The sequence below is a fragment of the Orycteropus afer genome, unplaced genomic scaffold (genome assembly GCF_000298275.1).
Source record: "Orycteropus afer afer isolate SDZICR_OR568_19922 unplaced genomic scaffold, OryAfe1.0 scaffold00202, whole genome shotgun sequence".
In the NCBI taxonomy this organism is placed as follows: Eukaryota; Metazoa; Chordata; class Mammalia; order Tubulidentata; family Orycteropodidae; genus Orycteropus; species Orycteropus afer.
Genome location: NW_006921789.1, coordinates 6,050,798 through 6,074,255, shown reverse-complemented (window position 1 = coordinate 6,074,255; position 23,458 = coordinate 6,050,798). Strand labels below are relative to the sequence as shown.

The 23,458-nt window shown below is 38.8% G+C and overlaps 1 protein-coding gene across 1 annotated transcript in view; it reads left to right on the top strand.

Annotated features, from left to right (window-relative positions):
• FNDC3B (fibronectin type III domain containing 3B) overlaps nt 1–23,458 on the top strand; it is a 366,502-nt gene that overhangs the window by 294,432 nt on the left and 48,612 nt on the right. Inside the window, exons 15-21 of the mRNA XM_007948108.2 lie at nt 2,635–2,706; nt 5,214–5,332; nt 7,948–8,053; nt 9,148–9,320; nt 11,736–11,849; nt 12,330–12,479; nt 15,711–15,991. Of these exons, the coding sequence (XP_007946299.1) occupies nt 2,635–2,706; nt 5,214–5,332; nt 7,948–8,053; nt 9,148–9,320; nt 11,736–11,849; nt 12,330–12,479; nt 15,711–15,991 (1,015 nt within the window). The remainder of the gene's footprint in view (nt 1–2,634; nt 2,707–5,213; nt 5,333–7,947; nt 8,054–9,147; nt 9,321–11,735; nt 11,850–12,329; nt 12,480–15,710; nt 15,992–23,458) is intronic.

Here is a 23,458-nt window from a genome sequence, read left to right as displayed (position 1 = left end):
GGGAAGTTCTATTCTGTCACATAGGGTCACTATATGTCAGAATCAACTTGATAGCATAAAGCAATATCAATGTGGTGCCTAATATTCTTAGAAGAAGAAATGGTCCACAGTTTGGTGAAATGCACAAAAGTTTTAAGGTCCTCTTATTTATTTTCTGATTTCCTGTATTTCATGTTTATCTTCCTATGTTTTCAATTATTGACTTGAACATAGTAATATCTGAATATATATATTGTTGTTTACTAGCTTGCCCTCCCAAAATTTAGCAATATTTAATAGAAAAACATTGATCTATAAAGCTAATATTGAAAATGAATTTCAAAATTGAGGTATGTCATCTCAAGTGATTTTTTTGACACAAAGAATATTTAAGGTGCAATGAGTTAGGAACATTTTTGTGTGTCTTCATATAACCAGAAGGCTTAAGACATTTTTGATATTTAAGTTGATCATATGGTATTTGGGGTCATCTGGTAGAAGGAAATGTGGCTCCCTTCTACTTCATAGATTATTTCAATGAAATGCATGCAATTTTGATGTTGATAGACATTTGCAGTTGTATGTCACACTGTCCTGATGTGTATAATTCTCATAAATGCCATATAATATTAACTAAGACAACTAGCAGCCAAGTAATATAAGGAGAATTTAAAACATTACATCATTATTGAAGACTTACCACTATTTCAAGTTACCTAATAATTTTAAGACAGAATACCTTGGAAAGATGTATATGATTAAGAGAAACTAGAAAAATTTAGGTTGCTTTTTTTCAACCTAAACTGTACGTCTTTATTCTCAGAAAACTCTAGAAATATTGCTTTCATTAGCCATATGCTATAATATTTATCTTTGTAACTGTCATTGTAAATATCTATTACTGGAACAAATATATACATTTATTGGAAATACCAGATGAAAGGAGGGAAGAAAGTGAAGAAGATTTGAATCACTTACTGATGATCAAAGATTCCAGCCTTTAGTATGGATTATACCTCAACATAAAGAAAACAAAAATTCTCACATCTGGACCAATAAGCAACATCATGATGAACAGTAAAAATACTGAAGTTTTCAAGGATTTCATTTTACATGGATCCACAGTCAGCGCCCACGGAAGCAGCAGTCAGGAAACCAAACAGTGTATTGCACTGGGCAAATCTGCTGCAAAAGACCTCTTTAAAGTGTTAAAAAGCAAAGATGCCACTTTGAAGACTTTGGTCAACCTGAGCCAAGCCATTGTATTTCCATCTGTGTCACATGCATATGAAAGCTAGACAATAAATAAGGAAGACCAAAGAATTGATGCCTTTGAATTATGACCTTGGCAAAGAATATCGAAGATACCATGGACTACTGGAAGAAGTACAGCCGGAATGTTCCTTAGGAGCAAGGATGACAAGACTTTATCTCACATACTTTTGGCATGTTACTGGGAGGGACGAATTCCTAGGGAAGGGCATCATGCTTGATAAAATAGAGGGTCAGTTAGAAAGAGGCAGACTCTCAAGGAAATGGGTGGACACAGTGGCTGCAGTGATGGACTCAAACATAGCAAAGATTGTGAGGAAGTCACAGGACTAGGCAGTATTTCATTCTTTTGTACATAGGATCAGAATGAGTCAGAAACAAGTCACTGGTTCCTAACAACAACAACATACGAGTAAATTAAGGATATCTCCAGAAAAATCTTTCTCTTCTAAGAATATTAGGCACCACATTGATATTGCTTTATGCTATCAAGTTGATTCTGACATATAGTGACCCTATGTGACAGAATAGAACTTCCCCAGAGGGTTACCTGTGCTATAATCTTCATGGGAGCTGATTACCAGGTCTTTTCTCCCACAGAGCTGCTCATGGATTGGAACCACTGACCTTTCAGATAGCAGTTACTGCACCACCAGACTTGCAAAGTTATACTGCAAGATGTTATTCTTCTTATAACATAAAATTACTATACTGAATATCCAACTCCCTATAGGGCTGGTGATAAGTCAGAATTTCTGACTTCAAACTATCTGCTTGGTGCATGTGTCCACATTGATCCACATTTCTGATTTTTGATCAGAGTCACTTGGGGTATAAAGTTTGCTTCACTGAAAACTATGGTGGGATAAATTTATTCCATTCTAATATTTTATTTATCTTGTCAATAGATTTTGCCTTCCTCTTTCTTTCCTTTGTCTCTCAAAAGAATCTGGTCAGCTTTTTAATAAAATAAGTGAAATATATTTTAAAAAAATGAGTATTTCATCTTATATAAATATCACCAAATATGAAGAGCAGCCTTCACGTTTCTCAGTTAATGATTCATGAGATTCATGTTAGAAAAATACATTCATAATTTGAAGTTTGTTCATGTTTTACCAGATTAATGCCAACTTTTAACCTTAAGAACTACACATAATCTAATAATATCCAGGGTGTCAGAGGAGTTTTTGTTTTGTTTTTGGTTTGATTTGGTTTGTTTTTCAGTAAAGGAGTTAAGTAAAATAATATTGTGCCTTTGGGTCCTGCTCAGAGTTAAGACATTAAAATGTTATACTACTTAATGTATTTTAGTTATTTTTAACCAATGAAAAAAATCAATATTCTTTTATATAACTAACAGGACATTTGCTTACTTTCCAGATCCTCCAAAGGACAGTGGTGGTTCAGAAATCCTCAAGTATTTGCTGGAGATTACTGATGGAAATTCTGAAGGTGAAGTTTTTGGAAAGTGTTTTCTCAAATGCTGTAGCAGGCTCTATTTTCTTATATGGTGTAAACATATTTATACTAATAGCCGGCAGTCATTAATTCTAATGATAGCGCTGTTACAGTAAACAAACCTTAATTGCACATTGACAGTTTATTTAAACACAGCCTCCAACACTAGAGTTGTTTTGGAAGAAACATTTTCTTTGTCTTTTTTCTATAATTTTTAAAATAAACTTGTTAATTAATAGAATAAATTGTAAGTTTTTCATCCCTTATGTTGCCTCCTTTTTTCTTGAAATTCTTCTAAGCAGAAAAACTATCAGAAACAGTCAGCAGGAAGAATCAGTTGGAGACAGCACAGGAGTTCAGTAGTCCTCAAAAGTGTATAATGATAACAAACAAAATGTAGTATCACTGTCATGTTGTGACAAGGGTCACACTTGTGTAGCAAGTTCTTCATTGTGATTCCTTTGTCAGATTATTCATTTCTAGTTATACTGTGTAGATTGAAGTGTGGGACACTGTTAGAGATCAGATTCCAAGCCCTGAAGTAAGGCATATTTTGGACCAAATGAAACTGAATAGTGATAGCAAATTAGATCGCTCCATTTTTCTTTTTTATGTTTTATTGAATCCTATTTGAACCTGAAAGTTTAAGCATTCTTTGAGATTCATACAGCCATCTCTTACATAAAATCATATTCTACGCCAAAAATCTGATTTCGTTTTCTTCACATTAGAAAACTTAACCTAAAAGAGAAATTATATATATGCTAGTTGTTGTTGTTGTTATTTGCCATCGTGTCAGACCTGACTCATAGTGACCCCTCCTTGGGTTTCTGAGGCAGTATCACTACGGAAGTACATTGCCCCGTCTTCCTTCTGAGGAGTAGCTGGTGGGTTTGAACCGCCAGCCTTCTGGTTAACAGTCAAGTGCCTTAGGCACTATGCTACCAGAGCTCCTATATATGTTTGCGTTTGTATGGCTGTCTTGAATATTGATGACAAATCAAAACTAGGAGTCATTCTGGTAAATAACTTTGCCCAGTGCACTGGTGAGTAGTCAATTGAATTGAATCTTTTCATTTGTCCCTGCTCCCAGTCATCTTTTCAGTTTGCATCTCCTGATCAGTAATGTCAGGATGATGTTGTTGTTAGTGCTGTTGACTCACGGAGATGCCAAGTGTGCAGAGTAAACTGCTCCATAGGCTTATCAAGTCTGTGACCCTTTGGAAGCAGATCCCCAGGCCTGTGTCCCAAGGCACTTCTGAGTAGGTTCAAACTTCCAGCCTTTTGGCTAATGGTCAAACTTTTAACCATTTGTGGCACCCAGGGATTCCAAGGAAAAATAGTTGTTAGTGTTCTTTCTCATATGGTCTTAGTGAGTTTACATTTGTGACTTAATGTAAATATAACCTGATAAGATGCTGAAGGAATTTGTGGAAGTTACTTTAGTAAAATATCATGAAATAGAGTAAAAATTATTTTCCTTAAAACAACTCCATTAAGTGCAAGTCTTTAGTAAAATAACCCTAGTAACATTGTATTAGTAGAGCGAAACAGAGATGGACAAATATGCCAACAGCCCAGATTTGTGAGGTGTAGGCAGTGAAGCCTACTTTTTCTGCCAGCAGTGTCAGCCTCCTTAGGCACCCAGACCCCTCCAGCCACCCAGTTGTCTTTAAACCTGTGAAGTGGACCATTAACCTGGACCACACCAAGTGTTTCATCTTTGTCACTCTCCCTCTCATTTTGCCTTTTAAGTGGGACTCCAGGAAGATTGCAGGACTGTACCCAAAGAATTCAGTCAATAATGGGAGGATTTCACTTGCCAGCCCTTTAGGTGGATAAGAGCAGGGAAAAATTCTTTTAACAGTCTCTCAGACCTGCCAGATGGCCCATGGCTGAGCAGGCATCAACATACCCTGCTGGCTTTCTCCCACTATAAGCATGTCATATAGCTTGCTTGACACCATCCTTCATATCCTTTTATCACTCAATCCCAGTGCCGCCAACACAGATTTCATATGCTTTCCAGCATCCAAACCTCATAGTCAACAAATGTAATAATGGTAATATTAAGTAATCTACCCAATAGAACTAAGTATTAAAAATGACTCCATGTTATTTTAGTATTTAACTTTGTGAAAACAAAGCAAAACCCATTGCCATCAATTCAGTTCTAACTCATAGCGACTCTCACTGAGTTTCCAAAGCAGTAAATCTTTATGGAAGTAGATTGCTCAGTCTTGCTTCCACAGAATGGCTGGTGGGTTTGAACCACCAACCTTCTGGTTAGCAGTCAGATGCCTCAGGCACTGTGCTACCAGGGCTCCTTTAACTTTGTAAAGGAAGTGGGAAAAGAGCCCTATGGCTATTTTTAAAAGAAAAAGGTTGTGGGGGGTACTGGTTTTCATGAAAACCACTTGGAGCTTTTTTTCCTCAGTAATGGTTGGTACTATTACATTTTCACAAAAGATATAAACTCATGTGGGCACCTTGTTTTACAGCAAATCAGTGGGAAGTGGCTTACAGTGGATCGGCTACAGAATATACTTTGACCCACTTGAAACCGGGCACTTTGTACAAACTACGAGCATGCTGCATCAGTACTGGTGGACACAGTCAGGTTGGTTTTGTTTAAGAATAAAGTGAACCGCTTTAGTCAAATTTGGAAAGCCTATTTATAACATCAGAATAAAATTGTGATTTAGAATTGCATCTTGAAAAGGAAACGTGCTGTGGTTTCACAGTAGGAATTGAGAAATAGAGCTTTTTACAGTTGCGCTTTAGAGGACATAAAAGATGGACCCAGATGATTCTCAACTGAATTATTGTACTTATACATACATTTGTCACTTAGTTATTTCTCAGAAGACTTTGGCATGACAGTTGAAAATTATGTGTTGTCTGGAATTTGCATTAGCTAAATAAGGGGACTTCATGGAGTTATTGCAAAAATGGGGAGACAGACTTCAGAGTCAAAGACCTGTGACCTCTTACACAGCTCTGCTAGTACCACATCTGGAAATTTTGTGAGAGTATGAGACATCTTCCTCAAGGCACTTTACTGCCATCTGCTGAAAATTTGCGAAAGCCATCTAAATCTATGATAACTGAGCTGAATGGCACCTCCTGTAGTTGTGCAGTACCCAGCTTGCACATCTGAGGGCCACAGCCCTTCTCCTGCTGTCTGCTGTTTGTATAACTTTAGACCAATTAACATCTGGAGCCTCAGTGTCAACCACACTGTGCTCTTACAGGTTCAGAATAACTAATAAATACCTATGTGCTCTAGAAATGAGGTCGTTTTTATCTAAATGGCTTTAACTTACATTCAAAAAAGTGGGTGAGAGTCAAGAGGGTAAAAGAATATTTTCACTGTAGACCTACTTAACATTATGGCATAAAACAATATTTATTTATTTATTATGCTTTAGGTGCAAGTTTAAGAGCAGAGTTTGTTTTACATTCAACATTACATGTACATTTAGTTTCACTTCCCATTTACCATCCCCAACCCTAGCCCAGTCTCCTCCACTCCCTCCCCAGTAACACCTCCCTATGCCCCTCATAGTTACGCATTCCTGTGTGTCCTGCATTTCCTCCATGCGAATGTTGTCCCACTGGTGCTCTGTGATTGATTGCTCCAAGGGATACATCTCCATAGTATATGTGGGTGCATCACCCTGGGTTGAGTAGTCTCTGCATGTACATTTTTTACTATTGGGCTGAGAGCCAGCCCCTGAGAATTGAGTTTTATTCCAGGCCTAGAATGTATCCCAGGGCCATAATATTGGGGGTCTCACCAGACTCCATCCAACCAGTAATTCTGGTCATTATTGAGATTTTGGATTTTGTTCCACGTTCTTCCGCCCACTCTATCCAGGATCTCCAGATTTGATCCTTCCTGAGTGGTTGACATTGGTAGCTGGGCACCATCTAGTTCTTCTGGTCTCAAGGGCCATTGTGTCCTAGGGCTGATTGCTTCCAAATGCCTTCTTCACTTCTGATAATAAGAGACCATTAGCTGCATCTTAGATGGCCACTAAACTCTCACTCCTATCAAATTGGATCTGACTCATAGCAACCCCTCCTTGGGTTTCTGAGGCATTATCATAACGGAAGTAGATTGCCCAGTCTTCCTTCCAAGGAGTGGCTGGAGGGTTTGAACTGCCAGCCTTCTAGTTAGCAGTCAGATGCCTTAGGCACTATGCTATTATAGCTCTCTAGATGGCTGCTATGAAACAATATTTAGACAGGGAAGAAAAGATGGCTTGCAGTCTCATGGTAGTTTGACTTTTTAAGAAAGTGCCTACCATTAGGTGCCTAATTTTTATTTTATTCACCAGTCACTGTACCTTCATGCCGTTTGAGTTTATTTTCTTTTCTAACCCTAAAGATAATATTACTGTGACATCTAGATTGCCCATATAGATAGACCACTTTGAGAAGAAAGTCCAATTAGATCCTTCTGCTATACTGCCAGCACTCCCTGGAATGCCTCCCAGGGTGGAACATACTCATCAAAGTCACAGAGTACTGTTGGGTACCATTTACGTGTGAGGTGCTGTGCAAGGCAGCACAGAGGTGGTGCTGCTGGCATTTATGAAAAGTGCCACTCATAGGCACCACTTCTCCTCAGAAAGATTTAGTTGGGTTGAGTTGCATAGATCTACCTCTTTTCCCCTGTCTCAAAATGGGGACCAACTTCTATACTACCAACCTTATATACAGCCAAATCCTACAAAAAAGAAGCCTTCCTTATTCTAGCATTAACAGAACTTGCTTGTGAATGTGACAGTCGGTTGATTAATATTGCCTTTATTTGCTTTTCTGCTCCATATGTGGATGGTTGGCCATTTATGACACCATTTGAAAATTTCATCCAGCTGCTGTTGTGTATTCTTTTCTGCCCTCTTAAAGGGTCTTTCTGATTTGGGTTTAAAGGAAATAATTGCGTGTTTAGGATATACAAGATTCATATCTAGTAACCTGACTTCAGAGATAATCATTGTTATTTTCACCAGTTCCATATGCAGCATATATCTACAATTAAAGTACATACAAACACACACACACACGCACACACAGATCTTGTGTCATAAAAAGCATGTAATAATGTGTGTACTTATTCAATGTATAATCCCCCTTTGGTAGCTTTTTCATTTATGGGGTGGAAATTGCCAGGTATGTAGCAGTCTAATAAATTCACAGTGCTTCTCCCCGGTGTTTCTTTTGCAGTGTTCTGAAAGTCTCCCTGTTCGCACACTAAGCATTGCACCAGGTCAATGTCGACCACCAAGGGTTTTGGGTAGACCAAAGCACAAAGAAGTCCACTTGGAGTGGGGTGAGTGAACAGATCTTCACATTGACAATTTGAGACCGAGTTTAAGATTTAATGGTTTGTAATTACATTTCAAATCTTCATTCTGAAAATGTATTCTGCTTTTTTTTTTTTTTAATTGTGATTTGGGTGAAAATTTATAGAGCAAATTCACTTTCCATACAGCAGTTCACATGTACTTTGTCTCATGACATTGCCCACAATTTACCACAATGCAACATCTCCCCCTCAAACTTCCTCCCAATAGTTACCTCTTCCCTGTGCTGAAAATGGATTCTTCTTAATGTTTATTGCCTTGGTTTTGTATTTTCCCTGCGCTATCCTCATTCTTATTCCTGATGGTGCCAAACATACTGTTTGTCTTCTACCTTTTAGAAGACACTTTACCAGAGAATGTTCCAGATCAGCCAAGTCTGTCTTTTTTCAGGAACTTTTAAACTTTATTTCTTGAAGGAAAGTTGTACTCAATTTAGAGATTAAACTAGAAATGTTCTGTAGTTTAATAGCTCATTCCTCCTCCCCTGTGTATGTAACCTTGCTGCTTTGTCGTGTGTGGGTCCTGGTGTTTTTTTTTTAAATTTACTCAAGCTGTTTTAGTATTCCCTGTGATATCAGTTTATATTTTGTAAAATTTCGAGTGTAAACCTATAGCACTCTAGCAGACTATTTTACCCAACATTTCTGTCTAAAACATAACATATTGTGCCAGTTTGGTATCCTGCATCTTCATTTAACAAAACAATGTTAGTGACCTTTGGCTTCAAATTAAAGAGATTTTCTTCCCTCCACTTTTTCCTCTTTACCTTGCACTAGCATGTACAGAAATTTGCCACATGCTTCTTTAATTTTGAAATTATTTTATTAACAAATGTACCTTAATTTTTAAAAAATATTCATACTTTGAAGAAAGTAGGGCCATCATTCAAATGCTTTCTTTCCCTTTTCTCTCTTTCTCATTTTCTGGAGAGAGGTTCCTTTTGTAAGAGACACACTGAGGACAGGCAACTACATTTTGCAAAACTTAGGAAAGTCAAGTGTGATTTGGTCAACTAGAAGCACAAAAATGTTGTAAAAAGAAAATAATCATGCATTCCCAGATGTTCCTGCATCTGAAAGTGGCTGTGAAGTGTCAGAGTACAGCGTGGAGATGACAGAACCGGAGGATGTCGCTTCAGAGGTGTACCATGGGCCAGACCTGGAGTGCACTGTTGGGCACCTGCTTCCCGGAACTGTGTATCGTTTCCGGGTGAGAGCTCTGAATGATGGAGGGGTAAGTCTAAGGCCCTACACTTGAATCAGAATACAAGCTTCTTGTACTTAATACTGCCCTGAAATTCCTCCGTGCTGTCTATCCAACCTTGACAGCCATTAAAGAAGTGTATATAAAATCTTATTTTTGAATGTGGCTTCATAAAGACCCAGCACTGGAAATTGTCTGTTTATTTTGTCCTTATATCAATCTATCAAGATAGCGCTCAAGGTAAATAAGAACATCCCCCTATTGGAGATACATTTGATAGTTTTTAGAATAATTTTCTATTCTCTGGTTGACTGTCAGTTATAGGAAAGTAGGACTATATAATATTTCTGTAACTTACATTCTTAGCTAACAAGCAGAGTCTTAGCTCAGTTATTAAAATGGAGTTGGGTGGAAGGTAGGCAGGACAGCTTATTTGTGTTTTATTTCAAATGAAGATTCTGAAACTCTCCAGCACTTCCTCCTCTTGCTCCATTTGGGCTTGTTGAGGTTGGGCATCAGATTCAGAGTGTATAAATCTGTATCATATCCCCAAATGGTGCTTTGTTACAAAAGGAAAGTGATGTAGATTTGGGAAGATTGATAATGAGAACTAGGTGACCAAGAAACTGTGGGGCTTTTTGGTGTGTTAGGGCTGGCCAGAACTAAAGAGGGCAGAATGGTGTGAGTGAAGCAGACTGATGTTAAAGTCCCCCAAAGCCACCAGTGATCTGTATAGATGAGCTCTGTGCATATAGTTGTAGTTAATTAACTGTAAAATAAAACAAGAAAGCCCAAGTGGCAGTGGCTGTTTTCTAGTTCTTGGTAGTCGTTTTCACACCTCCCAATATGGAAATAAGGTTGGCTTACCTTCACACTAGCCACCACTGTCTATAAAAATTAAGTTCCTAATGGTTTGAGATCTTATTTCAGATCTTAAACCATTAGAAGCTAAATTTCTTCTAATTTTCATTTGGCAAAGAATTTAAGAAACAGCACAGATACTTAAATTAAAAGAAAAAAACTAAACAATAAAAATGTGCCTGTGAGAAGATAAGAAAGCCTGTACACCCAAACTTCAAATTATGTATGTGAAAAGAAGATGGGTGGTGGTGATCAGCAGAGGCTGCAGAAACTTTGTTTTACTCTTGTTTTAGCCCTTTTCCCCATCAGCATTTCAGGAGATCTATGCCATAGCAAAGAGAAATGTGCAACTGGATTGGATTGTATTTCACTTTCCTCTCCCCTTTCATTGATCAATTACAGGAAAAAAAAAAAAATCTTCCGCTTTGGTTTACTCTCCAGTTATTGAGAGTTTAACTGAACATTTGACTTTTAGACATCCTCTGAGATCCATTTCAGAAATCCTCCCCATACCAACCGCCCCGCCTCCCAAAGTGCATTTGCAAGTTTTGTTAGCAAATTGAGAAGTTACTAATTTTTTTTTTTCCTATTTTGAAAAGCACACTTCATTAGCCTGGACATTATTTTATTTCACTCTGTGAAATAAAAACGCTTTGATGTATCACCTGTTACAGGTGCTAAATGTAGGCAGTTATAGCTCTCTGAAAATGTACTAAGTCTCCAGTGATTGTTGACATTGAGCAGTGTGATCACCGATGGTAATAAAAAGAAAAGAAGTAATGGGGGCACACTGACAAAGCATGACAGGAGCATTAGACTTAAAAATGAAAAATACTCATAACTAGAAAGAACTCTGGAATTTGATTAATCAGCTAACCATTCCAAGTAGATTTTTATGCATTAAAAATTAAACTGCAGTGTACATGTGGCTTAGTTTTCATTGACATCCTCTGAGAAATGTTAAAACATAATGCTGTGGTCTGTCAAAAATCAGTATGTTTTTATTTCTGATGTTATAGTAAAGGAAAAATGGTTGATAAATCAACTTTCTAATCCTTTTGAATAAAAGAAAAATAAATATAGGTTTTTTTTTTACTACACAGGGAATGTATATCAGAGAAAACTATATTTATACAAATTTGATTTCAAATAAAAGCCATTAGGCAACATTTGGTAATGAATTGCTTTGATGATCTGTCATTGGTGGTTCACTAATAGATTTCCCTTCCGTGCGGGAGACCAGGGTTCATTTCCCAGCCAGTGTCCCTTGTGCACAGCAGCACCCAGCTGTCAGTGGCTGACAGTTTGCATGTTGCTGTGATGCTGAACAGGCTTCAGTGGAACTTCTAGCCTAAGGTGGACTAGGAGAAATGGCTTGGTGGTGGGTTTCCAAGTGATCATGGGGATGGAGCAGCACCAGACAGCATTTTGTTCTAATGTAAATGGGGTCGCCATAAGTTGGAGGACAGCTAGATGGCAGTTAACAGCAATAACCCTTATTGATTATAAGCTCTTAACATGCAACCACATTCACAAAAACATACATATCCATATGTACAAGATGTGTGTGTTTTCCTTTTTCAGTATGGCCCCTATTCTGATGTATCAGAAATCACCACCGCTGTGGGGCCCCCTGGACAATGCAGAGCACCTTGTATTTCTTTTACACCTGATGGCTGGGTCCTGGTGAGTTGGGAGGTAAGTCAGGTACATACTTTGCATTAGTTTCTGTGTTTTCTACTTTACCCCAAATGCAATTTATGATGAACCTGCAAAGCCAGAATGAGCATGTAGATGGTTTATATCATTTAGAGTTTTGTGTGTTTTACCACTGGTCACAATTGAAAGGAAATTGAGTGTCCCATTTGTGGTTTTTAAGGAGCTCTGATGGCATAGCATTTGCTATAGAAGGTCAGTGGTTCAAACCCACCAGCTGCTCCATGGGAGGAAGACAAGGCAGTTTACTTCATAAAGATATACAGCCTTGGAAACCCAGTGGGGTCACTATGAGTCAGAATCGGCTCGATGGCGGTGGGTTTGGTTTGGTTTGGTTTGGTTTTCGTGTATATTTGAAATATTCTGGGGCATCTTGCTCTCCTTCCTAGTTTAGTTGAACACAAACATAATAGGATTTTCTTCTGGATGGAATTATCAACCACATAAATATCTGCTTTCCAGAGTCCTGAAAGTTCTGGTGCTGACATCTCAGAGTATAGATTGGAATGGGGAGAAGATGAAGACTCCTTAGAACTCGTTTATCATGGGACAGAAACCTGCTTTGAAATAAGAGATCTGTTGCCTGCTGCACAGTATTGCTGTAGACTACAGGTAGGTTGACATTATTCAGACATAACTCATAAACACTAATGTGCTGTGAAAAGATACTTTGGGCAACTAACTCAGGCTCATGATAGAGGCCATTAGGAGGGAGTGATGGGTTATAGGAGGTAAAAAAGTCTCTTTAACTTACGATAAGTTCAGTTGTTTTGCTATTTTGCAGTTAATATCTATTTGCTAGGAGGATTGAAGAATAAAACCTGATTCTTCTCTATTCTTTTTCCTACTGTCCTCACATCTTGCTTGTCACATCACTGAATAAAATGACCAAGTCCAAGGAAAAGGCAGGCACAGCTGGCTCCTTAGGGAAGATGCCTTCTGTCTAAATTCCCCTGAGATGTACATTTCAATAGGGAAGCCACTTAGAATTGACAAAGGACAGAAAACTCATATGCCAGCTGTCTAGATGGAGCTGAAAACAAATATTAAAGTAATTTGGAATGGCCTGTATTAAATTACAGGACTCGACCTCACACCTCAGTGCCTGTTATCAAGGCTGGTTATCGCTAATCTCCAGAGTAGAGACCAAATAAGGTCAAGAACAAAGCTGGCTCATAGCCTACCTCTACGAATGATGATAATCTTGGTATTACTTTTATTTCACTTCATTGACTTGGATAAATGATTTTTCTCTCTTTCATCTTCTTATTACCTTGATGTAAAAATAGGGATCTTTGTCTATTTATATTGTCCATTTATTTCCATGTGTTCAGTAACATTTCTTGAGCACAATTTGTGCCAGGATCATAGGATGATCAAGATGATCAGAATCAAGATACAAAGATTAATCAGATGTGGTGTTTGACCTTGGTGAGTTCTGCCTTTGCACACATTTACATTTAAATAAATAAGGAAGCAGAGATGCTAGATTTAGATTTCTACTTGATTTAAGCCATGGATCAAATTGATTATTCCAAGTACAACGCTCCATTTCTCTGGCCTCTTTGGAGAAAATAGTTACTTCACAAGTTAATTTTCCAGGTAACTGAAGCTTGTCTGTTAAATTATTCAGCCTGCTTTATCATAAACATTTCTGATGGAACTCTTTTGTTATATACCTTCCTTCCTTCTCAAATGGAGTATATAGGACATGTTAACCCTTTGTCATTGAGTCGGGGTCACTGCACAGTATCTGATCTTTATAATGGTGATGCTGAGTCATCATGAAACAAGACTAGATAAAACAGAATATTGCAGTATAGTTTCAATCATGATTTTAATGCTGTTAGACTGCTTAAAAAGGAACAGAAATATACAGGAGTTGAAAGTTGTGTTTTAGACCTTTGATGTAAGAGCTGAAACTACTTTTCTTTAGTTTGGTCATACGTCCTCATAAGCTGTCCTGTGAAGTAAATGAGAACTGAGTTTTAAGAACATTGACTTTTGTCAGGAGGCTACCAAATATTTTTCTTTTATGTGTGTATGTATACGTGTATGTACATGTATATATATATTTTATTGAATACATACTCTGTGTTAGGGTCTATGTTAGTTGCTTGGGATACAACAGTGAACCAGACAGATAGTCTTGCCCTTATGGGACTTACATTCTAATCGGAGGAACAAATAAAATATATACTACACTAGTGATAAGTAGTATGAAGAAAAATAAAGCAAAGAAGGAAATACAGGAAGTGAGGGAAGAGTCACAGAAGTTTGAAGGAGCGGGGTTGCAAGTCCAGAGACAGCTCACTGTAGAGGTAACACTTAAGAGAAAGCCTGAAGATGACTGAGCAAGCAATGCAGATATCTGGGGAAAAGCTTATAGAAGAAGGAGCAGCAAGTACAGAAGCCCTGAGATGGGAGCAAGCTTGGTGTCCCTGCAGAAGAGTAAGAAGACAAGGGTAGCTGGAGCAGAGTGAGTGAAGGGGAGAGTAGGTGACAAAGTTAAGTGCTAATGGGGTTTTGGGAGGAGTAGTGATCATGAGCAGATCCAGTAGGATCTTGTGGGTCATTATAAAGACTTGGAAATTTATTCTGAATTAGGTAAGAGGACATTGAAAGGATTTGGACTGAAGATGGTGACTCAGTGATTAACAGTATAACTTAGATGGCTGTGAATATAGACTATGGGCCAAGAGTGGACACAGATACTAATTAGGAGGTTATCATAATAAAGCAGGTGAGAGAGAGTATAGTTAGAACGTGCTGGTGGTCTGGATTAGACGTATGAGAGGAGGAAATATCCAAGGATGACTCAAGGTAATGATTTGAATGACTAGAAGGAGGGGAAAGAGTATAGGAGGTATGGGGTTTTGGAGGGAGGATGGGGTAGAGATTTAAAGATCAGTGTAAACGTTGTTTCAGATGCCTATTTGACATGCAAGTGGAGGTACTCTAGACAGTTGGAGATACTAGACTGGAGTTCAGGGCACAGCTCTGAGAGATGCATACGTGTTTGGGAGTGAGATGAGCATTTACCTCATGAGACAGGAAGAGATCTGCAAGAATTGGAGTATAGATGACAAGAGGAGGTGTACAAGGACTGAGCTTGGGCACCTCCAGTGTTAAGAGATCAGAGTGGTGAGTGGCATCCAGCAAAGGTGACTGAGAAATAGCTGGTAAGGTAGGAGGAAAAACAAGAACTGTGGGGTCCTAGAAATCAAATGTGAAGTACCTGAAAGAGCAGAGAGGGATCAAGATGTCAGGTATTGCTCTCAGGCAGACAGATAGGGGCTAACAACTGACTGCAGATAAGTGTTTATCATTCATATTTGAAAAAAAAAAAAGTGCCATTTCAGAAATTCCTATCACTGTTTCAGGACAACACTAGGCTTAAAAATCAGATAAACTAATTCCCATTTCCAGCTTGGCCTCTATATCTGGGACCTGCATTGGTCAATCTGACTTCTGAGCTTTGTCCTCTGTAAAATGCATAAGAACATCTGCCATTTTCTGTCTACTTAAGAGGATCATTGTCAAGATCACCAATAGTTAAACTGAAATTGGCCATACCAACATAAAGTGTTATTATAAAGTTATTTTTCATCAAGGATGATGATGGCCACATTAATTACCTTTTGCTTCACTAACGAAATGTGTCTGCTGTTCTTTGGAAAGTGATGATTAGATTGCAGTGAACATTTTCTAGGGTTTATATCTCTGTGTGTTTCTACAGGTAAATTGTATATTACTTTAGATTCGTTTAATAGCTCCCTACATAGAGACATTAGCATGTGCTAATGGTGAAATGTGGACTTTGTCTCGCCATTTTGTTTTAAGGCTGTCAACCAAGCAGGAGCAGGGCCATATAGTGAGCTTGTTCATTGCCAAACACCAGCATCTGCCCCCGACCCTGTCTCTACCCTCTGTGTCCTGGAGGAGGAGATCATCAGCGCCTACCCTGATTCACCTTCTGTGTGCCTTGTACTGAACTGGGAAGAGCCGTGCAATAATGGATCTGAGATCCTTGCTTACAACATTGATCTTGGAGATACTAGCATCATCGTGGGCAATACCACCACCCACGTTATTAAGGATCTCCTTCCTGAAACCACCTACAGGTGAGTGCAGTTTGTAGTAAGGGAAGTCTAAATAAAGCTGCTTCAATACATTAGCAGTTAAGGGTACAACTCTTTCAGGTTCCAAAGGCAAGACAGGTGATATTTTAATATTTTAAAATACTGAATGCAAATACAGGTAAAAACTCATATGCTTTATAGTTACAAATCAGTTATAAGTTTATACCATCCCTGATTCCTCAGGGACGGTGTTGCCTGCCACTGTAAATGAGTTTCTTCTCTTAACCTCTTGATGACCACTTGGTCTTTTCACTGTGATTCATGTCACTCTATGGACAGCCACTGTTCTCACCTATGCACTTGCCCACCTTGAAGCAAGTCTCCGCCATTCTCCAAAAGCAGATACAACTTTGGTAATGTAGATTTTACTCAGAGTTCTATGAGGTGCCAGAGGAGAGAAGTTGCATTGCACACCACCTCACAAAACTCAGTTGACATCCCTCTTGCTTTCCCCGAGTTCCTACAGGGAACCAGACACCTCACCTTCCTCTTCCCTTACTACTTATTCTCCATCATGACCTCTAAACATTTTAAATTATTTAGCTCTGTCCCCAAGTTGCCATAACCTACTCAAAACAAAAAGGTTGTGATTAGTGGGACTACGGATATTAGAAGTGCAAAAATCACCTATGGTCACACAAGGGTGCCCCACCAGGGAAGCTCTCTTTGTCAAACTAAGTGTTTTCTCAAGAAAGTGTTTAGAGCGTAGATTCAGATTCAGGTCATCAGCTGTGCCCTTAAGTAAGTTACTTCACCTTTCTGTGTGTTAGTTTCTTCACTACCAAGAGTACTTACGTCATAAAGATGTGAGGAGTAAATACGTGAGTGAATACTAAATGCATGCAGTAGATCCCAGGACTATATAATAAATGCACAGTAAGCATTAACTGTCATTTCCATCATCATCAAAATCATCATTCAACTTGTTTCTTTCTGGGGTGGGGCAGGGAGTATGAAGTGCCAGGAGCAAATTTTTTTTTGCAAAAAATAGAGTTTATCATATCACATACTATTTTCTATATTGTTTTGTAATTCTGTAGTCTGGCAGACTACCCTTTTTATCCCCAGAAGATGAAGAAAGAAATCAGCTATAAGATACAAAGGTTGTGTCCTGTCAGGTCATATTATCTCTGTCTCTCTTACCAAATCTTCCTGTTCGGACTAAGTCATGTAACTGTATCTGTTTTTCTTTTTAAATAATGATAGTTGTTTCGGTTGTTGTTTTTCTTTCATTCTCTTAAGAAATACCTACTGGCCAATCGCTATACGTTGTAGGGCTATGAAACTGTACCATTAGAGTACTCACAGATTTGAGGAACACTTGAATAGCAACCCAAGATAGTAGGTAATTGTGTTACCACATGATGAAAATGACGCTGTGTACAAGTCCTGTTGGAATTTTAGAGAAGACTCTTGGTTCAGAGCAGTCAAGGAGCTTTAGAAGTAGTGGAACTTGAAGAAGTGAATAAAGGGGGCTATGGCTCACGTAGCTAAAGAGGCCATATAAGGTCATGTTTCATTTTTAGCTGATCAGAAAAAAGCCAGTCTTCTGCACTGCTATTCACAAAATATTGAATGCCTCTTGTGTCCAGAGGGAGCTCTGGTGGTGTAGTGCCTAAGGCGTTTGACTGCTAACCAGAAGGCTGGTGGTTCAAATCAACCAGCCACTCCTCAGAAGAAAGGTTGAGCAATCTACTTCTGTAGTGATACTGCCTCGGAAACCCAAGGAGGGGTTGCTATGAGTCAAATCTGACTCAACGGCAGTGTGTTGTGTTGTGTCCATAGGAGCTCGGATGGCGTAGTGCCTAAGGCATTTGACTGCTAACCAAAAAGAAGGCTGGTGGTTCAAACCCATCAGCCACTCCTTGGAAGAAAGATTGGGAAGTCTGTTTCCATGGAGATACCGCCTCAGAAACCCAAGGAGGGGTTGCTAGGAGTCAGATCCAACTCGATGGCAATGAGTTTAGTTTGGTTTTTGATTGTGTCCAGAGCCCTCTTATCAGGTACTGAGGAAGTACAGAGATTATCACACTTTTTCCTGAGGGACTTTCCTAGTGGTAATTTTCTGAGAAAACCTGACCATGAGGTAGACCCCTGAGGGAAAATGGCCAAATGAATGTCCTCTCCCAGCTGTTTCTAAGACTAGGTGTCCAGCATATTGTCTGACCTTGATGATCCCTCAGGCCAGAAGACCTATGAAAAAGGTCTTGTTCAGGGTCTTACTGGGAAGTTTTGTGTCAACTCGGATCCATACCCACGTCTACTTGGGAGTGGACTCAAATCCTCAGGTCAGTCCTCTGAACATTCAGGCTATGAAAGGGCTTTTTAGGGTGAGACGTTGCTTCTTCCTGACTTTGTGCTCTATCTTGTTGTTGTTGTTGTTACATGCCCTCGATTAGGCTCCAAGTCATAGTGACCCTATATATAACAGAAAAAAGACAGTGCCCAGTCCTGCACCTCATGTCGTCACAGCTGTCACTGTGTTTGAGCCCGTTCTTGGAGCCAATTGTCATCCAATTGTCAGAAGGTCTTCCTATTTTTCACTGACCCTACTTTACCAAGCAGTCCTCCAGGGACTGGTCCCTCCTGATAACATGTGCAGAGTACTTGAGATCAAGTCTTGCCATCCTTGCTTCTAAGATGACCTATCTTAAAGGTGCCTTAAATTACTGTAAAACTTTGAGCTTTATAAAAGGATAAAATTGGAGGTATGTTGACTTTTATTAATCAACATACATCAGATGACTTCTAAAAAGAAACTTAGTGTTGAAGGGCTTAAATGAGCAGATGTTGGGAATCTTTGCTTAATGAGGAGATGGCAGTTACAGTTGAAATTATCAAAATCATCTTCCACGTAAGTGATTGATTTAAAGACATGTTAGAAAGTGCCTCAGACTATATTATTGTAGGGAGAAGATGAAGTAATTTATTAATGTTGAAACTGTGGAAGAATAAGCTTAGACCTGGATTGTGAAACCTCACACACTATTTAAAAAGCACTTAATGGGTGTAACACAAGTCATTGAATACAATGTTAATATCCTAAGATTGGATATTGAGCTGTAAGAAATTACTTTGGGAGAATGTCTCCTTTTAACCTTACAGGGTAGTTTAAAAGACACTATTTTAGACAGTGTTTGTGAAAATTGAATAGCTTTAGAAAAGGACAAATCATTGGCCTTAGTCATGATGTGTATGCCTTGGTCCAAAAGAAAAAAAAGGTTTGGCCAACATTGTTGCTGGCCAATCAATAAATAAATTAGATGATTCATATTTAAAATATTAAGATAATTTGTATTTAAGATCAGTCTTTGTACAATTTAAGGAATTTAGTTTCTATAGCATACAGTTGAGCTCTGTGTAGTAGAATTCTGGTCAGCCCACAGTCTTGTTGTTTTATGTTTCAAAAACATAATTGGCAATAATTATGGTGAAATTCATAAAGAGTATTTCAGAGAACTAAGGGTAATTTTAGTGCAGTCAACTTTCACCTCACCTTTTTCTATCCCCAAAATTGATTAAAATATAAATAAATGAATCATGATTTTCTGGGATAAAATGTGGGTTGAAACATTAATTAGGCCATGGAGCTTGGATAAAGGAATGATTTCTTTTGTTTGATTTTTATTATTTTTAGCCTTCAGCAGTTATATTGTTCTCATGCTAAGTTTATTCTTTCTCTCCCTTGTGGGACAGAATTGTGCTCCTCTCTAGCAAACCTACTAATACAAAAAGTGTTTTAACGCATCCGTTAGTTTTCCATCGGTGCTTGGAAAACTAACTGTAGGCTTGTAGACAGACCCAGTAGGAAATTTGACTGAATTACAATCTATTTTTAAAGGCATTACTTTTAAGCTTGGAACTTGGTTTGAAATTAAATTTCTGTTTCGGTTTGAGGACAAAAAATACATTAAAAAGAGAACTATACTTCTCCTTTACATGGTCCTGGTGAAGTTACAGTTTTGCCAGCTGGGAAAGACGTAAGATCACCTGGTGCCCCCTTCCCATGCCTTGGCTTGAAACTCTACTCACCATTCAGTCCATTCCACTTATGAATAACTCTAATTTTGTATTAAAAAAAAAAAAAACTCACTGCCATCAAGTCAATTCCAACTCATAGTGACCCCCATTGGGTTTCCAAGGCTGTAAATCTTTACGGAAGCATGCCACCCCATCTTTCTTCCATGGAGCTGCTGCTGGGTTTGAATCACCAACTTTCTGGTTAGCAGCCAAATCCCTTAACCATTACACCACCAGAGCTCCTTATATTTAAAACTAACCCAGTTTATCTTAGGCATTCCTTTAGGGCATTGGTTCTCAGATACGGTTTCTGAACCAACAGCATCAGCATCACTTAGAAATTTGTTAAAATGCAAATTCTCGGGCCATACTTAATCAGAACTCTAGGGGGAGGGCCACATTCTGGGCTTTAATCAGCCCTCCAGGAGATTTTGATGCATGTTAAAGTTTAAGAACCTCTGTTCCAGGGCTAAAGGAGCTCTGGTGCAGCAGTAGTTAAAACATTTGGCTGCTAACCAAAAGGTTGGTGGTTGGAAAATACCAACTGCTCTGTGGGAGAAAGATCCTTGGAAATCCTAGGGGGCATTGCTACTCTGCCACTCTGCCCTGTGGGGTCACTATGAGTCAAAATTGACTCAGTGGCAGTGGGTGGGTTCTAGAGCTGTGGTTCTTAAAAGTTTATGTGGACAATAATCACCTGGAGTGCTTTCACGAAATGCAGGTGTCCAAGCCCCATTCTTGTAGACAGTAGTGTGCGGGGAAGGGCGTTAAACAGCATTATCTTATAAAGCCAGTTGTGTCTTGCCTCACCATTTTCACTTCATTCGAATCTACCTTCATTAGCATGAGTTTTCTGTAACTTCTTCCATCATGTTGTTCATGGGATGATTTCTGTTTCTTGGGAGCCTCTTCAGCATGTGATGCCCAGCCCTCCAGGAATAGTCTGGCTGGCTGACTCAGGGCAGAATAACATTGTCACCTTCCTTATTCTCCATATTGAGCAGTTAGGAAGGTTGCCTAACATAACTTTTTTTGGCATCCTCATTATATGTCTGACTCACACTGAGCTGGCAAATAACTCAAACTTAAGGTACATTTGTTTGTTTTGCTTATTTTATGTGCTTTTAGTAGCTAGATTAAAAAGAGATGAAAATAACATGTATTGAGTCCTTACTATATGTCAAGCTCTGTTAGGCTACCAAGAAGTGAATCATAAATCATTCATTATAATGATCAGGTGGGCTTTATTAGGATGCAGGTTCTGAGTAGTTTAGAAGCAGCTGACTGGAGTCAGACAGCGTTGACTTCAACTCTGGGTCCCTTGTTTCTTTTCTCTGCCACCTTTGTCAAGTTATTCAGGCTCTCTGTGCTTCCATCTGTAAAATGGGGATAATTTTTAAATACTGAATAGGGTTGTTGTGTGTTTTAAATAAGATTTAAAGCACCTATCATGGGGCCTGGGAGCTCTAGTAGCATTTGCAACATTTGCATCTTAGGCCTCTCATAGTGCCTAAGGCACTTGACTGCCAACCAGGAGGCTGGCGGTTCAAACCCACCAGCCACTCCTCGGAAGGAAGGTTGGGCATTCTACTTTCATAGTGATACTGCCTTGGAAACCCAAGGAGGGGTCACTATGAGTCAGGGCGACTCAACGGCACATAACAACAACAATATCATGGAGCCTGGCACAAAGAAAGCACTGGATAAAATAGCTGCTGTTAATAATATTGATAGGGAAGAAAGGAACTGAAAAGTGGGTTGTGACCAGTGTATAGGTAGGCTTGTCTATGGAAATGTGGCATTATCCTTTAAGCAGTGGGAGACATTTAAGGTCTTTTTTCTTATCAAGGCAGGGCACGAGAAAATCAAATCTACATGCCTGGAGAGTGAATGGTGGCACCAGTAACCTCGGAGCCATCGGGATGTGTAGCTTGGTTGAAGGGAGGGGTGAATCCCCAGCCAGCTCAGGCTACCACCCCAGGAAGGCTTCTCTGTGTCACTTCACCCAAGCACATCTTTTCCTTACAAAGAAATGTCTCCATAAGTTAGCTGATGACTCTTTTCTTTCATGCTTTCTCATCTTAATTAGAATGGTAGGCTTTGAGGGAGACTGTATAAGAAGCCTGTCATTTTCATCTTAGGCCTCTCATTCCCCAACCCTCACCTTGGAAGCCCTATCTTCACTCTTCTTCCACCGAATCTCACAACATCCTGAGCACTGTAGCATCTGGACTTTGAGTGTGTGTGTGTGTGTGTGTGTGTGTGTAAAGTGCACAAAAAAGTTATGATATTCTGAAGCAGGAATGTATTAGGCATCTAGAGTTAGGCAGTTGTTGTTAGTTGCCGTCAAGTAGATTCCAACTGATGGCAACCCCATGTGTGCAGAGTAGAACTACTAAGATTTTCAAGGCTGCAACCTTTCAGAAGCAAATCACCAGATCTGTCTTCAGAGGCACCTCTGGGAGGTCAAACCACCAACCTTCTTGCTAGTAGTAGAGCATTTACCCATTAGTGCCACCCAGGGACTCTATTAGTGGATTTTCAATCAGAATTTATGAAGAATATGCTTCTTGGTTTTACTTACTTAATTAGGATCATTAGTGTATTGATGAATATTGCCAACTTCTGGAAATTTGAGTGATTTTTTTTTTCCACATCAGCCTGACCCAGATAGAGTTGGCTCAGTCTTGCCTCACTTCCCCAAATTGAAAAGCAGAATTCTATTTCCATTGTACTTAATTTACAAGGCTTAAGATTTCAGAAACTGATATAATGAAAGTTCTTTTTGAAAAAAACTATTGTAAATCTTATCTCAGTTTCAAAATTAACATGTAACTTCAGCTAAAGAAAAAACGTCTGAAGTTTGCGTTTGAGATAGACTTTAATTAACTTAATAAAACTTGAAGCTCAATTTTTTTCTTTTCATCTCACTCTTGGAATTGTTCCACAAGTTAGTGTTTATTTTACCATAGTTTATTGTTCTCATGTCACCTTTCACTGGAATTTGGAATTACACACTGTATTTTTCACCCAAAAACAAAACAATAGCCACCCTAGCTTCCTAGGCTCAGAGTTCTTAATATTTTTACCAGAGTACAATAGGACTGCCTCATTTAATGTTATCAGTTTCTTAGTCCTATTTCAATTTTAAGTGTTACTTTATCATTAGAATTACTTAATAGTTAGCTTATTGCATCAGTTATACAGAAAAATATTTTCCATGCAAAAATTGTGTTTTTGTAAAAATGTGGGATAGGTTAAAATGAATGTCTTAAAAATCTGGGTGGTTGATTTCAGGGCCAGAAACTGTTTGAATAATGTGAAAATAAACTTGTTGTTGGTCCTAAATGTTTATTTCGTTGACAGAAGGCACTTGTTGAACTGAAAGTGTGGTTTGAATTAAAATTATCTTTCATTTGGATTTTGTAG